Below are 17163 nucleotides of genomic sequence, written 5' to 3' on the forward strand. Positions count from 1 at the left end.
CTGCCTCTCAATTTTATATGCTCCTATCAAGTCTCCACTCAATCTGCAACATGCCGGGAAAACAATCCAAGTCTGACCGACCTCTCCCTGTAACTGAAAACCTCTAATCCAGACTGCATTCTGGTAAATCTCCTCTGCACTCTCTTCAAAGTCTCCACATCTTCCCTACAATGGGATGAGCAGAACAGTATTTAATACTCCAAATGTGGCCTAACCAATGTCCTTCATGACTTCCTGACTCTTCAATGTCCCAAGCAGTGAATGGAAACATACCATATGCCTTCTTAACCACCCTATCTATTTGTACTGCCACCTCCAGTGAGCTATGAACTTGGACTCCAGGATCCCTCTGCACATCAATGCAGATTCTTGACAGCTTTAACACCTGGCAAATTTCTGCTGCAGCGAATGATTTTGAGCAAAGTTATTGAAGTCTCCACTTCACAGCCAACAACAGAGCAGCCTAATATTTGGTGCTCCAACACTCATGGCAACTATCTCCGTTTTCCACATAGCCTTGGCATTAGCATTTGGCAAACACCAAGACCTCTTCGGTGCACGATAACTTACTTCCCACAAAAATACTATCCACACATTTATTACCTGAAGGTTTTATTTCTAACTAGGCCAAGTGGGACCTGTTGGGTCCCTGTCACATGGGAGAGCTGGTCCCCGAACGTAATATTCCACCACTCACCCATAGCCCCCAATTGCGCAGGCGTGGCTGAAGGGTTCCTGTTGTGACGCCAGGGATCCACATTATGACGTGTCACGGCAACCCTCCCAAAGTGGGCCTCGCCATCCTTCTTCCTACCCCTATCCCCCTTTTCCCCTCATCCCCAGCGCTTCCACCCCCTCCTCTTCACCCTCCCTCTTCTTTCCCCTCTCCTCCTCCCCTCCTCCACTCCCTCCCTCACCTCCCCCTCCCTCTCCTTTCCCCTACCCTCTTTCACTCCCTCCATAACCCCTTTCCCCTCGCTATCCCCTTTGACATCATTGTGAGGTGGAAGCTGCTGGGTTTTAGAAAACTTTTATTTATGTAATTGAGATGCCATTGTGATGTCATTGTGGGGTGGAACACTGCTGACGGGCAGTTTATGTAAATTAGATCCCATTGTGACATCATATGATGCTAACTGCCAGTGCAGATGGAAGAGATTTTGCTCATAGTGAGGTTTTGTAAAGTTTAAAATGTGAATAACTTGCAAAATATACCATCAATCTGAACTAAACCCGATACAACACACCACAGGACAATGATGAGTAAGGTGGGCCAAAAATTGTAGCGCTATTCACTGGAGTTTAGAAGGGATTCACTGGAGTTTAGGATGAGGGGGGATCTTATAGAAACATATAAAATTATAAAAGGACTGGACAAACTAGATGCAGGAAAAATGTTACCAATGTTGGACGAGTCCAGAACCAGGGGGCCACAGTCTTAGAATAAAGGGGAGGTCATTTAAGACTGAGGTGAGAAAAAACATTTTCACCCAGAGAGTTGTGAATTTATGGAATTCCCTGCCACAGAGGGCAGTGGAGGCCACGACACTGGATGGATTTAAGAGAGCATTAGATAGAGCTCTTGGGGCTAGTGGAGTCAAGGGATATGGGGAGAAGGCAGGCACGGGTTATTGATAGGGGACGATCAGCCGTGATCACAATGAATGGCGGTGCTGGCTCAAAGGGCCGAATGGCCTCCTCCTGCACCTATTTTCTATGTTTCTATGCTATCGTGTACTGTTTTGGCGTAGTTTCAGGATCAGATTACAGGCACACAGACAGACTCACGGACATACTAACAAACAAGTTGAGAGTTTTAGTAGTATAATAATAATAATATGGATGGATATTGCTGTTAACTTACCCACCCCCTAAGCATTTTTGCTTGCAACCCCATCATACACTGCCAATCTGCACCATGGTCATTGGCAATGTCCACAAACTTTCCTGCTCTAGATTCGTATTTAAAATCCTAGTCCTAACCTATCTAACCTCAGTGACCTCCTCAGTCATATTCCAATTACACTTTTAATCTGCTGATGCTTGTTTCTCGTTACAGATGTTTCGCTACTCATCGTTGCTTGTTCAGAAAGTTATTCCAAGCATTATTGCCTTGCCACAATCCATTATTGGGTTAAAAAGTCCTTGAAACTTATTTGGTACCAAATATTATTGCATCAGTTTAAGAATTTTGTTTTAAACCACATGGTTGCATAACATTAATTGCTCTATGTCTGGAATGCAGCTAAAAATGGGCACTGGATATTAAATATGTGTATTAATATCTATGGAATGTCACAATGGCATCCAAATCATGTTATTCTGCAGTGCATGAGATTTATAGCTGTATAGCGAGCACCAGAGCAAAATGAAAATATTAACTAAACAATGCAGGAAATTGATCTGATTGATGTATTTGTAAATGTAGAATGTAAAGGATCTTTTAGAAATGGTTTATGTTCTCCTGGCACAAGCTTATGGAATGTCACAATACTGTTTTACTGTTGTTGCTGTGGAACATATTCCAATTTGTCATGCTTTTCTGGTAATACTGGGATTTTCTGCATACTGGATTTTACAAGCATAGCCGATTTAACTTTGAAAGTTAGTTCTCTAGTTCATCAATTCATTTATTTTCTTACTTTTATATGAATTATTTCAATGAAGTATTGAGCTCCCGATTCCCCAGCTGAAAAATACATGTCTTTTTCTAACACTTTTTCTAACTTTTTCTAAATTGCACCTGACCATAACAATTTGCATTCATAAAACATTTTCATCTATTAAAAGGTCCTATAAGTTTGGTGAGTGGTTAATTAAATAAAAAGGAGGAACGACAAACACCCCTCTTCTAAAGATGTAGGGAGCTCAGCATTTGCAAGTAAAAGATAAACCAGCTGCAAAGTTGTCTTGTTCAGTCACATTGTCTGTACTTGTTCTCACTAACAATGGCCTGCTTCCTTTATCATCGTTACTTTTTTTGCATATCTTTCATTCATTTGTTATATATCCTTATACATCACCCTCTATATCTCTCGTTTCTCTTTCCCCTGACTCTCAGTCTGAAGAAGGGTCTCGACCCAAAACGTCACCTATTCCTTTTCTCCAGAGATGCTGTCTGCCCCACTGAGTTACTACAGCTTTTTGTGAGTATCCTCTGATGTATTTTTAGATGTCTTCAGCCAGAACTGCTGAGTGGATAATCTATCACAGCCTTTTAGAATCTCGCATCACAAATGTCAAATTTTCAGCCACATGATAGTAAGTGGTACTGTATTAAGAAATGACAAAAATCACTGGATTCAGCAAAGGTTGCAGGCCTTAACAAATTCTACCTGAAAATTCATCTTCAGTGCTTGTTATGTGCCTAGTCAAGCTCTTTTAGCAGAATTCCAATACCTGCATTTATCCAACAAAGTAGAAAATTACCCAGGTATATATTATTTACAAAAATCAGAACTCATTCAACATCACCAACTACCCTCAATCATCTAATTGACAAACATCATCACTAACAGTGTTACCACAGAAACTTGCACATTACCTGATGTATGTGTAAGGGTTGGGTTTGGAGCACCAAGAGCACTATCATGAATCACCATTCTGTGGGGCTAGAACAAAGTAGGGTAGAAGTGCCTTTTGTAACCTTGCTCAATGTTTCCGGATGTTGCTTAAAATGGGCTATATTGTGTAAGTTGTAATTCCTGCACACTTTGTGATGCATTGGATGATATTCGTTTTTGTCAATAAATTAGTAGGAGAGACTGTGGCGAATGTTCACAGTTTATAAAGATTTTGGAGCAAAGATACTGCCAGAAAAGCACTTAGCTCTTTTGATGTTGATAAATTATATTCAGCACAAGTCAAATTATAACTGATAAGGTGTAAGGCAGTTTAATAATGCAGCTATAATATCAGCGCATCTCCCAATCATATTTTTCCTGAACATCAGGGATCATACCTGTTGCGAAATCCTCACCTCCTACAAAAAAAATGTTAACATATTATTCAGTCTTTCGTCTAATAGATGAGTGAGATGGCATGAGAGACTGTAATTATCAGAGAAGGTTTATTAAAAACAAAACTATCAAATCAACAATCATCTACTGCTGAACATTCAATACAACATAATAACATTTGACTAAATCTTTAAAGAAATATTGACCCTGTATCAAAATGCCTCCCGCGAATTTGAACATGAGGATTTGTATCTCTGGGGTCTCTCAAACAAGATCTCCTGCCTTCCCCCTGTTACCTTTGTCGTCTTTACTAATCAAGCACCTGTTAATCTCCGCTTTAAAAATACCTAATGACATGGGCTCCACCGCGGTCTGTGGCAATGAATTCCACAGATCCATCACCATCCTACGAAATAAATTCATCCTCATCTTCATTCTAAATGTACCTCAATTTATTCCCTGCATATCCATCTGAAATCTTTTAAAAACCACTATTGTAACTGCCTCCACCACCACCCCTGGCAGAGCGTTTCAGATAATGATAGTCAGCGCGGACTCGGTGGGCCGAATGGTCTGTTTCCAGGCTGTGTCTCTAAACGAAGCTAAACTAAACACTCATCCATTTGCAGCATTCAGCCCATCGTGGGCAGGTGGGCTTCAGGTTCAGCCTATCTCTGAAGGTTCAACGGCTCCTCGAGGAGATTTTGGGTAGCTTGGTGGACAGGGTAAGTGAGGCAGTGGGTTCTGGAGATTTTACCCAGAGGAGGGAAATCATGAACCAGAGGGCATAGTTGTAAGATGAGAGGGGAAAGATTTAATAGGAACCTGAGGGGCAACATTTTCACACATAGGGTGGTGGGTATGTGAAACGACCTGCCAGAAGGGGTAAGTGATATAGGTGCAATATTGTTGATATAGTCTTAAGATGGAAAGAGTGCACTGAAGATTTACGAGGACATTGCCAGGACTTGGGGTCCCAGGCTATATATAGGGGGAGGTTAGGCAGGCTAGGACTTTATTCCTTGGAGCACAGGAGGCTGAGGGGTGAACTGAAAGAAGTGCATAAAATCATGAAAAGAATAGATAGGGAGGATGTAGAGTTTTTAACCCAGAGTAGGGGATTCAAGAACCAGAGGACATAGTATTGTATTGTATTGTATATCTTTATTGTCATTTCCTGAGTATTCGCATACCCAGAGGAAACAAAAAAACGTTGCTCAACCAGTGTCCATTCAGTGTACATGAAAAAATAAATAGAAATAAAAATAAAAAATACATGTCATGAACAAATTTAACACTCTAGTCCCATGTTGAGAAGAGAAAAATCCAATAGAAATCTGAGAGGCTACTTTTTCACACAGGTGGACAAGTGGAATGCCACTATTGATCAATTGTTGGCTTCTTAGATTTCTATTCAAAGTCCTATTATGCCCAATCCATTGTTTAATGTCTCCTCCTGTTCTGCCCTACTTATCCCAGATTTCCCATCAAAAACCGTACTCACAATCCCAACAACTTGGTAACTGTATTGGCAGAGTTCCAATCTCCAATCCCCTGGTATACATTTATCTTTAATGACTTTATTCACGAATATGATATCCCTGTTCAAAAATCCTCTCCTTTACATTCTACTGAGAGTAGAACTCTATTATAAACCCTGTCACGGGAAGATATTACAAAAGTAACAAAGGAAAATATTTCAAGATATGTTCAAAGTTTCCATGTAAAACATGGAAAATCTCTTGTGGCCCTTGGGTCACGTCCTGCTCAAGGTGGAGAAGGAGCATTAAGGGATGATGTTGGCAACCTCAAGTCCATGCTGGTTCTGGTTCTGGTCGATTACTGCACAAACTCGTAAGCGGTTATTTCGCGCTGGTCAAGTGAGTAGAGTAGTGATTACATTTTGAAGTGGGCCTTTTAGACCAAGTTGAGGAGATCTAGTTGCTCAATGTGACTTAACATGACTTAAAATGACTTAACATCGGGAGCAGCACGTGTGTTGGGTGGTAACATATTCCATTCCCTTATTGTCCTTGGGTAAAGGGAATATTGGTAGCAAAGCTTATTGAAATTTAGCGAGTTGATGATGTAGGGACCATTATTTTGTCTTGTTTCATGGCAGTTGGTGCACTGGGATGACGGAAGATTTAATGGCGTGATTTCGTGAATCTGCTTGTAAATTGCAATCTTAGCCTGATTGTGCGGAGCTCTAGGGTATCCCATCCGAGAGGAGTCAGCATATTATTCACGCTTGATTTGCGTTTGTAGTCATTACATGCACAAGGAAGCCCCCAGTAAACAGTGGACCACCGCTCTAACTACTCCCCTCCCCAATCACCGACCTCCTGCCCTGCCTTTGGGAAACTGATGGTCCCACATTAGTCTCATGGGAACATGTAAAAACAGAGTGGAAGCAAGTTACCCTCCATCCGGAGAGGTTGTTTGAGAAGACGATGGGAATTCTGGGCGTCAGCAATGCCAGTTTTCCAACATTTCTATGTGCAGAGACCGTGTACTGAATATGACATTTCCAGGAATCTCCTCAGTAGCTCTCCTTTCTAGCTGGGACTAGCAATTTCCCTCGGAACGAACAATCCCATGAAGATGATATAACCGCAACATTCCCACATTGTATCTGCTTGGTTTGCAGATCTCTAATTGTCCTCCACGCCACTGATAAAATCACTGACGGATCCAAGTGGCAACACTTTCTTTGCAGGGAATCCTTTCCCAATCCCAGGTTGCCCGCTGGAAACTCCTTCCCACTCAATCATCCCAGTGACGTCAAACCTTCCATCCTTGCAGCTGGGTAAAAAAAAATAAAAGTTTAGTTTTGGAATGTAAAACAACAGCAACAACGCAGTTTAAGTTTTGGCAGTGGAAATTAAAAGCTGTATGGGAATTCCATACGTGCAAATGTATGGAGGGGGTGGGGGGGAATTGGTAGAGTATTTAATCATAATCAGTTATTATTTATGCATTGGGATGGAAGGATTTGCTGAGTTTGAAAATCAAGAGACTGTTTCCGCGTTGGCTCGTTATCCTTTGCTCTTTGTTTCCCTTTGTCCGCCACCATAAAGTTGCTGACCGGTTTTGCTTTGATACTTACCCCTTTTATTTCTTCCCTCGCTTTATTGTTTTTTCTAAACTAAATCGCGAGGTGCGCAGCTGCCAGGACCTAGCTGTTCAGCCGACTGCTGGAGGAGATATGGAGCCGCTGAAAATCGAGGTAAAAAAAAAAAAAATCACACACAGAAAGATTAAAAGTTATTTTTTTATCGGTTTGCTTGAGGAAGAGAAAGTTTGAGCAAAAACAGAGGGAGCTGTGTGTTGGGCTGAGACAAGCTGGCCTGGGAGGTTGCTAGGGGCGCTTGGCTGCTCGTTCAGAGGGGAAAGCGGTGAAGTTTGATACAGTGTTTTGTTTCAGGAATACTTTGTAATTAATGGCTCTGCCTCTTTGTCTCTCTCGCTCTTACCTCGACTCCAGTGGATCGGCTCTCCCTGCGGTTCCCACGGACCGTACACTTTCTACAGGGCTTTCAACGTACTGGTGTCGGGCTCCTCCGGCCAGGACAAGGCGCCGAGGACGCTGACGGCCAAGCTCGGCCAGTTCCTCTTTGTCAGATGCCAGCCCCATGAGCCCGAGTGCATCGCCGAGCTCCAGCTCTTGTGGGAGGACCGCAGCCGCCAGCAAATGCTGGCCAGCACCAGGCTCTACTTCAGCCCGGAAGATACCCCGCAAGGACGCGACCTGCACCACGGCCAGGTAAGGGGGCAAAAGGGCAGCTGCTTCCTTCCCGTTTCACCAGTGTTTGCGGGATTGTTAAATTAATGGGAAGCGGGGGACGGGGATGGACACTGAACATTAAATATTCCGGTTACTCTTGGAATTCCCCCCACATTGCTTCAACGTTGGCTAATCTCTGCTCAAACATGATTAGATTCAGGCAAATATTGTCCACGCTACACAGAAACACCCTCACACCAGATTAGGGAAAGCGTCTGATTTTGAACAAAAATACCAAAAACACCGCGGTAAATATCTTACTGAGTTGGTTCTCAAAATAATGTATTAATAAAATATTTTAAAATTCTTCGGAAACTTTACATATGACCCGTTTCCTTTGGGTGGCGAAATTTTAATTCTTTCCAGGAAATAGCAAACTGAAATCTGATATGCTTTGATTATGGAATCTTGCAGTCCGCATTATAATGTTATCGGCGGACATTTAAAATTGTAAACTTCTTTGAACGATTGGTCTGTTTAACCGTGATTTAAAATAATAACATGACTAAGGTTTCGTTGTAGTTTGATCTCTGTTTCAAAGGGCGTGGGTGCTGCTCCGTTTCCTCATTGTGAGCTAAATTCAGAAATGATGATGGGTAATAATCATCAAAATGAGAGTCTGGCTCTTGAAATAATTGGCAGCCCGGCGGGGTCGGCGATTGCCCAAATTTGACGTCTTCTGAGTGAATTTCCAGAATTGGCCTGATCTACTGTGAATTTGCATTGGTGGCGTTCTGTTATATTTCGGAATAGAGTTGTTGAAAGAGGCGGGAGTCCCTCTTCTCTTTCATGGTCAGCGAAATAATTACCTAAAAATAGACAGCTGATATGGGTTTATTTAAAATGGAATATAAATAAATAACGCGAAGAAAGCATTTGATAAGGTTCCTCGTGGTACCCAGCTCTGGAAGGTTAGATCGCATGAGATCAAAGGAGAGCTAGCTGTGGATATAAAATTGGCTGCACGGAAGGATGAAGAGGGTGGAAGGTTGCTTTTTGGATTGAATAGCCGGTGACTATTGGGATTCCTCAGGAATTGGTGCCGGGCCCACTGCAGTCTGTGGGTTATATCAACAATGTAGATGAAAATGTACAAGGTAGGATTAGTCCCTTTGCAGATGACACTAAAGTGGGTGGTAGCAAAACCTTGATCAGTTGGCAAGTGGACTGAGGAATGGTTAACGGTGTTTAATGCAGATAAGTGTGAGATGTTGCATTTTGGGAAACCAAACAAGGGCAGGACCTTCACTGTAAATGGCAGGGCTCTGTGGAGCAGAGTAATCTGGTAGTTCAGGAACATTGTTTCTTGAAAGTGGAGTCACAGGTAGATAGGTTGTCAAGGAGACTTCTGCACACTGGCCTTTATCAGTCAGTTGGGATGTTATGTTGCAGTTGTACAAGTCGTTGTTGAGGCCACATTTGGTGTATTGTGTTCAGCTTTGGTCACCCTGCTGTAGTGAAGATGTTAAGCTGGGAAGAGTACAGAAAAGGTTTATGAGGATGTTGTCGGGACTTGAGGACCTGGGCTATAGGGAGAGATTAAGCAAGCTAGGACCTTATTCCTTATACCTAGGCAGTGTTGTGGACATCACTGGAGCGGCAGAGGCAGCCATAAAACATAGAATCAATAACGCTAGGGTGGTGTTTAACATGCTCAGGAAGATCTGGAGCTCAAAACACATCTCAATCAACACCAAAATATGCATCTTTAACTCAAATGTGAAACAGGTGATGCTGTATGGATAAGAGACATGGAAAACAACAAAACACAACACAAACAGGCTGCAAACATTCAGTAACACCCGCCTTAGGAGAATACTTAATATCTGGTGGAGAGACAAAGTAAGCAATGTAGACTCGGCTTGTACTCGCTAGAATTTAGAAGATTGAGGGGGGATCTTATAGAAACTTACAAAATTCTTAAGGGGTTGGACAGGCTAGATACAGGAAAATTGTTCCCGATGTTGGGGAAGTCCAGAACAAGGGGTCACAGTTTAAGCATAAGGGGGAAATATTTTAGGACCGAGATGAGAAAAACATTTTTCACACAGAGAGTGATGAATCTCTGGAATTTGCTGCCACAAAAGGTAGTTGAGGCCAGTTCATTGGCTATATTTAAGAGGGAGTTAGATGTGGCCCTTGTGGCTAAAGGGATCGGGGGTATGGAGAGAAGGCAGGTACAGGATACTGAGTTGGATGATCAGCCATGATCATATTGAATGGCAGTGCAGGCTCGAAGGGCCGAATGGCCTACTCCTGCACCTATTTTCTATGTTTCTATGACCTGTGGAAAAGAACAAGCCAGGAGCCCATTGACTTACAAATTCGAAGGAGAAGATGGAGTTGGATTGGACACGCCCTCCTCAGGAAAACTGCCACAAACATCACCCGGCAAGCCCTGAAATGGAACCCCCAAGAAAAAAGGAAAAGAGGTCGTCCCAGGAAAAACTGGTGAAGAGGTGTCCAGACAGAAATGTCTGAGAGTGTGCTCAACTGGGGAGATCTGGAAAGAACTGCCAACAACCGAGTGAGGTGGAGGACATTTGTCAATGGCCTATGCTCCCTAGAGGAGCAATGGGCTTAAGTAGAAGAAGAAGTGCAGGAGGATGAAATATATAAGATCATAGGGGATAGATGGGTAGATGCACAGAGTTTTTTTTACCCAGAGTAGGGGAATCAAGAGCCAGAGGACACAGGTTTAAGGTGACAGGGGAAAGATTTAAAAGGAGTCTGAAGGACTAGTGTAGATGGAGCACTTTGGTCGGCCTGGCCAAGTTGGGCTGAAGGGCATGTTTCGGTGCTGTATGCACCGATCAGGAAATCCATTTTTATTTGCTTATTTGTTGTTCCCCGTAATTTGAGATGTGGAATACAACCAGCCATCTCTGAGACAGCATTTACCGACAAATGAGTTTGACATTTTTCTTGGCTTATTATGAAACTGCCTCTTTTATTTTAAAAAGTAGCAATTATAAATCTAAAACATTAGCAATTGGTCGTGTTTATGTCATACTGAAACACCACTACATGATATACCCATCTTTATGTCTGTAGCATCCAAAATGTCTTTGGTTTCACAAGATTCCTGTATTTTTCAAAGTATCTTTGTGCACTTGGTGAGAGGATGGTTTGTTGTCAAAGGGCATTCTCTGGTTCAGAAGAAACATTGTCAAACCAATTTTTAGTTAGAATGTGACAACAGAGATAAAAACAATTGCTTTAACCTGAATATAGTTTGCTGTTCTGAATTTAATTTTGCACTGTTTCTATTCTGTTGAGTATTTGTTTTTTGTTTATCCTATCAATCCTATCTCCACCCACACTTCTACTCTACTCACCCATACCCATATTACAAGCCACTTGTTGAAACTTCTAATTGTTCTGTTTCCACTTCCAGACTTGACATATTCCAATGTTCTCCTGCCTGCTTTTCAACTTCTTACCTTGTATAATCCCTCTACACTCTCTTTTCCTGTGCATGCATCATTCTTCCAGTTGTTAACCTGTGTCGGCCTTGGTTACCAAATATAATAAGTCAAATTTTGCACCATGATGAAAAATCAAATCCTGATCACCCCAATCCATCACAATAACCACCAACAGCTGAGGAATCATTTCCATCCCATCCCCCACCCATCCCCAGGTATCTAAACTAGTACAATCACTGTCATGGACTATAGTTTTATGCTCATTATTGTCATGTTTACTGATGTACAATAAAAAGCTTGTGTTGCATGCTCTCCAGTCAAATCGGATAATACTATACATACAGTAAATACACTCAGGCCAAACTCAAATACCAAAGGTCAGATTTAGTTGCTCATCTTATATGGTTTGCAATTCACCTGCTTTAATTTTGTGCCAATTTATTCTCTCCTTTAAGACCCTCTGTTAAAGCTCTGAGTTTTTTTAATCACTTTTTAGTCTCATTATCATTAGTTCCTTTCTTGATATAGCACCTTTGTTGTCAGATGTATCTGTAAAGCTCCTTGAAAAATCATTGTCAATGGAAACTTCACCACACTGTATTTGGGAAGCCAAGAGAAGGGAATAAACTTGGTAGGAGTGATGTATGGGCTTCCATTGTTTTTTTTTAAAAAGTGTAGAAACGATGAACTGCAGACGCTGGTTTACGAAAAACAACATAAAGTGCTGGAGCAACTCAGTTGGTCAGTTGGCATCTCTGAAGAACATGAATAGGTGATGTTTTAGGCCAGGAGAACTTCTTAAGACTAATTGTGGGGAGGGGAGGGGGGGAGAAAGCTGAAAGGCCAGGACCAAGTCTGGCAGGTAATAGGTGCATACAGATGAGGTGTAAGGGTTTGACATACAGATGTTTGAACAAAGGCCAGAGATGAAAATTCAGAAGATTTGAGACAAAAGGGATGCAGAGTTGTAAATAGTGAAGCTAGGGGAAGGAATGTAGGTGGAAGGGGATGGGAGAAATAGGTGCATTACCCTTGGTTTAAACCAGCATCTGCTGTTCTTTCCTACACCTAATATTTTGTAATGTGTTTCTTATTAAGAAGGTAATCGAGCAAAGGTGGCGCAAGAACAAGACTGAGGCGAGATCTAATTGAAACGTATACGATTCTAAAGGGGCACGACAGGCTAAATGTTAAGATATATCCAATAATAGGAGAAGCTCCAATGAGTAGACATAGTTACAAGATGAGGGAATGATTCTATAAAACTAAGGTGCATAAATCTTTTTGCAGAACATCGTGAAAATTTGGACTTTTTAGCCCTAGAATATTGTGGCAGTTTACTGGAGGTCTTTAAGGAGGAGAGATACAATTTTTAGAGAATTGAGAACTATGTGAAATTGGCACAGAAAAGGAATTGTTGCTTGGGGCAGACTAGCCATGATCATATTTGAAGGCAGGGCAGGCCTGAGGGGCCTGGTCATTTATTCCTGCTCATATTTTCACATGTTCTTGAATGATGATTGCTATAATTAGATTTTATTGGTGTGTGGCATTAGAAAAGGGCCTTTGGCGTTATTGCCAACATTTACCTCTTCTGTCTGTCTTGTACCGAAAGCAGGAGAAATTTGAGCATTGCCATTTGGACTCTGACCCCCATTAATGTGCTGATATCTGTGATCTAATCCTGCTCTCATTTCACAATTGGCAGTGAGTGGCTCCACAAGCGTTAAGCACATTCCAGAAGGATTAAAGGTTTTATGATTACCTGAGATGAATAAAAAAACACAGTGATGTGCTCGCAAATGGAGGGCATATTAAACTAAAAGACTATGGTAAACTTTAATAAATTCTTCACTAGATTATGTTAATGACTCTGCCTCAATAATCACTGTGTTCTCATTAACCTTTTGTGTGATTAAAGGTTGTTGAAACCTTTCCAGACTTCTGTGTCTTTGAATTCCTGTTATTAATTTACCAATTTCAGTGAAAACAGTTGTTCACTATGCAGCCTGTTAAGTGGTATTAAAATTGAAGGTTTTATGAGATTCTCCCAGCTCTCCATTAAGTTTACATGTTCTGTTGTGAAACTCCATTTTGAGCATTTTTTAGACCACAGCAATTTTAATTCTTCGTATCATTCTCTTGTATTTTTTTATGGTTCCACTGCTATTCCAGTAATGTGCTGTTTAAAAGCTGTGCATGATATTCTCAGAACCATCCAACTAATTACACTGTGTCTTTGCTTTATACTGTTAGTCAGTATAAATAATTCCAAATGTCTATATTTTACATGCCTTTTCTATCCATACTTTCACAATTATGCTCTCGACCCAGCAAACCTAAGGAAACTTTGCTCTATTAGTGTCTATTATTTAGGATATACTTTCATCCACTTTTCTTTCCCAAGGTGAATAACATCATATATTTGCATTGAGTTACAGCTGCCAACTATTTGTTTCGCAGTATTATTCTCTGTAATTTGATCCCATCAGCAAAACTTCAGCATTATTCCACCTGGTTATGTGCTTCACTCCACTAATGAAAGATAAAAGTGACTTCCGAACAAATCTTTGAAGTATTGTTCTCAAATCCAATTTCTTTCTTTTCAAATAATTTGGACGTCTTTTATAAGCTGATGTTAATTGTCTGTAATTATTTAATGTTTCTATGAATTTATGAACTTTTTTAACATTACGAATTGCAACTAAGATGTAAATAATTTGTGTGTAATTTTCTGCATTGTTGTAGACTATTGTTATTTTGAGGAAGTCTTCCAAGAGAAAGACTTGATATTGTCTTTTACACAGTAAAACATTCCAAAGCACTCAAGCTTCATCAAGCAAGGACATTAGCAAAGTACTGTTTCTGAAAATGCTTGGAAATTATAGTTATTACCTGTGCTCTTTTAAATAGTCCTCTGCTCCCTTTCATTTGTTAAGGCTAATGCACTATTTGAATATGTATGTTCTTCCTTTTATTACTGTCATACCGCCAGGCTTTCCTTTCCCTACTTCTTCTTAATTTTTTCATCATCTCAACTGGACCCTGTGATCTTTGTTCAGCTTTGTTTCTTGCACTTTTACCTCTGGCATAGTTTTCACCCGTAATGACCTTCTTCTGTAATTCATTAATTTTTTTAAATCTTTTTGCTTATTTTGGGGTTTCTGCCACCGATTTAAACCGTAATAAATACCCAACCTGTAATTTATCCATTTTTATTTTCACCCATGATTGCGTGTCCACTTTTTTTTTTTTTCTTTTCTACAAAATTAATTTAAGCTATTCCATTTGTCTTCCAATTGAAATTGTCTGCTTTTCATCTAGACAATTGTTATCTTGGGCTCAGGTTTTGCATTTACCATTTTAAACAGATCTTAGATCAGTGACTGCCAAGATATATTCATCTGCTGCTCATTTCTTGCTTCCTCAAGCCAAGATCAAATCTAGTGTTTTTTTCTTTGTTGGATTAACAACAAATTGATCAAGCATACAAAGTGTTTCGTCTCTGCTGCATGTGGGTAATTCAAAGAAGTCTCTTATTTCACTATTTATCACAAACTTTAAACTACCCACATATTTATTTATTTATTTTATTGATTAATCGTCCTTTCAATCTGACATTTCTCTGACATTCAAGCACTTCAATTTTGTACTTAATTAATAAAATGAACTACTTTCTCTTCATCCCTTATGAAAATGTTATAGGGTAACCTCAATCTGGCTAACGTCATGTTTTATAACGTCACCTACATCCTTTCCAATTAGGGCCTCTAGTTTCCAGATTTTATTTCTGATCACCGATTGTTTTCAATTGTTGATCAATTTTACTAACGTGCTGCCCTTTCAGTTTTCTTTCAACTGATAACTTTTCTGCCATCTCTGTTTGTCTTTGTTTCTTGGATCCACACTTTCTTTCCCATTCTCTTCCTCTATACTCTAGGTCAGTTTTCAAGAATTTTATCTTTCACTGTACGCTCATGGCCTTTTTTTGGTTACATTTTTACAAAACCCTGTTAAGTTATCTGAAAGGGGCAACACAATCAAGACAATGTTTAATGCATATGCTATCATCGATCAGAGCAATGAGTACAGGAATTGGGACGTTATATTACCATATAAGTCATTGGCGAGACCACATTTTCGGTATTGTGCAGAGTTCTACTCGCCCAACAATATGGAGGATGTTATTAAGCTGAAAAAGGTGCAGAAAAAACTCAGGTGGATAATAATAATAATAATAATATCTTTTATTGTCATTGCACATCAGTGCAACGAGATTTAGTATGCAGCTTCCAACCGATGTAAAAGAAAAGTAAAATAAATAAATAAGCTGTGTGACGTGACCATCCGAGGGAGACAGTCCAGGGGGGGTGGGGGGCACTCAGCACGGCCGGTTCAGAGCCGCTATAGCTCTGGGGATAAAGCTGCTTCTGAGTCTGGAGGATAGGGCATAGAAGGCCTTGTAACATCTGCCAGAGGGAAGTAGTTCAAACAGTCCGTTACAAGGGTGTGAGGAGTTTTTTTGGATGCTGACGGCCTTCCTGAGGCACCGTGTGTGGTAGATGCCCTCCAAGGCTGGTAGCTGTGTCCCAATGATCCTCTGCGCTCTGTGGACGACGCGCTGAAGAGCTCTCCTCTCCGCCTCCATGCAGCTGAGATACCACACAGAGATGCCATACATTAATATGCTCTCTGTGGTGCAGCGGTAGAACGTTGTCAGCGGTTGTTGAGGTAGACCAGTCTTTTTTAATGTCCTCAGGAAGAACAGTCATAGCTGTTCCTTCTTGACCAGCGCAGTGGTGTTGGTGGACCATGTGAGGTCCACACTTCCCCCGTGAATGGAGATTGGGGCGTATTCTCCATTATGGGACCTCCTGAAGTCAATAATCAGCTCCTTGGTCTTGGAGGTGTTTAGTGACAAGTTGTTACGTGCGCACCAGTCTGCCAGGTTCTGCACCTCAGCCCAATCACTGTTGTGTCGTCTGCAAACTTCACAATTGTGTTGGTGTCGAATGCAGGAACACAGTCGTGAGTGAAGAGGGAGTAGAGCATGGGGCTTAGTACACAGCCCTGTGGTGTGCCAGTGCTCAGGGTGATAGTGGAGGACAGGTTAGGCCCAGTCTCACTGCCTGCGGTCGCTCCGTCAGAAAGTTCAGGATCCAATCGCATATCGGCGAGCTGATGGAGTTTGGTGGTGAGCTTGGTGGGGATGACTGTATTGAATGCAGAGCTATAGTCAATGAAGAGCATCCTCACGTACATGTCCTGTCTGGCCAGGTGAGTCAGGACAGTGTGAAGAACCAGAAAGATGGCATCCTCTGTTGATCTATTTGCCCTGTATGCAAATTGATGCGAGTCCAGTGAGGCAGGGATGCTGGATTTGATGTGGGAGAGGACCAGCCTTTCGAAGCACTTAATTGGGATTGGAGTTAGGGCAACCGGGCGGTAGTAGTTCAGGTTGGTGACTTTAGACTTTTTCGGCACCATGGTGGCTGTTTTCAGGCACTTGGGGACCGTTGCCAGAGATTGAGACAGATTGAAGATTCTCGTGAATACCTCCGCCAGCTGTACAGCACAGTCGTTTAGTACCCTACCCTGGACTCCATCCGGGCCTGCAGCCTTGCGTGGATTGATCCTACGCAAGCGCACTGTATCTCCCGAGTGCTCAGTGTTAAGGCCTGTCCCTCTGCCATGGCCGGGGTTATTCCACTCCTGGTGGTGTTGCCAGTTTGGAAGCGGGCAAAGTAGGTGTTTAGTTCATTGGCCAGTGTGATATCACCGTGGGGGCAGGCGGGGCTGCTCTTGTAGTCAGTGATGTCCCTGACACCCTGCCACATGCTTCTGGTGTCCGCGGTATTGAGGTGGTCTTCCACCCTTTGCCTGTGGATGTCTTTGGCCTTTTTATGCCTTTGTTCAGGTTCGACCTAGCCGAACTGTAGGCAGAAATGTCCCTGGATTTAAAGGCATTGTTGCGTGCCCTTAGCAGATC

At 41.7% G+C, this 17163-nt stretch overlaps 1 protein-coding gene and 1 long non-coding RNA gene across 2 annotated transcripts in view; one reads left to right on the forward strand and one right to left on the reverse strand.

Annotated features, from left to right (window-relative positions):
- Nucleotides 1–4055: 4055 nt before the first annotated feature.
- Nucleotides 4056–7576, reverse strand: LOC129701604 (uncharacterized). Its single transcript, XR_008724219.1, has 3 exons — nucleotides 7436–7576; nucleotides 7069–7176; nucleotides 4056–6764 (listed from the first exon to the last, which is right to left on the reverse strand). It is a non-coding gene; the product is annotated as an uncharacterized LOC129701604 (long non-coding RNA).
- The window catches only part of LOC129701603 (uncharacterized), an 83169-nt gene continuing 72815 nt past the window's right edge, over nucleotides 6810–17163 (forward strand). The window contains exons 1-2 of the mRNA XM_055642895.1: nucleotides 6810–7188; nucleotides 7447–7725. Of these exons, the coding sequence (XP_055498870.1) occupies nucleotides 7168–7188; nucleotides 7447–7725 (300 nt within the window). The 5' untranslated portion in view covers nucleotides 6810–7167. The remainder of the gene's footprint in view (nucleotides 7189–7446; nucleotides 7726–17163) is intronic.

This window comes from Leucoraja erinacea, chromosome 11 (assembly GCF_028641065.1).
Source record: "Leucoraja erinacea ecotype New England chromosome 11, Leri_hhj_1, whole genome shotgun sequence".
Lineage (NCBI taxonomy): Eukaryota > Metazoa > Chordata > Chondrichthyes > Rajiformes > Rajidae > Leucoraja > Leucoraja erinaceus.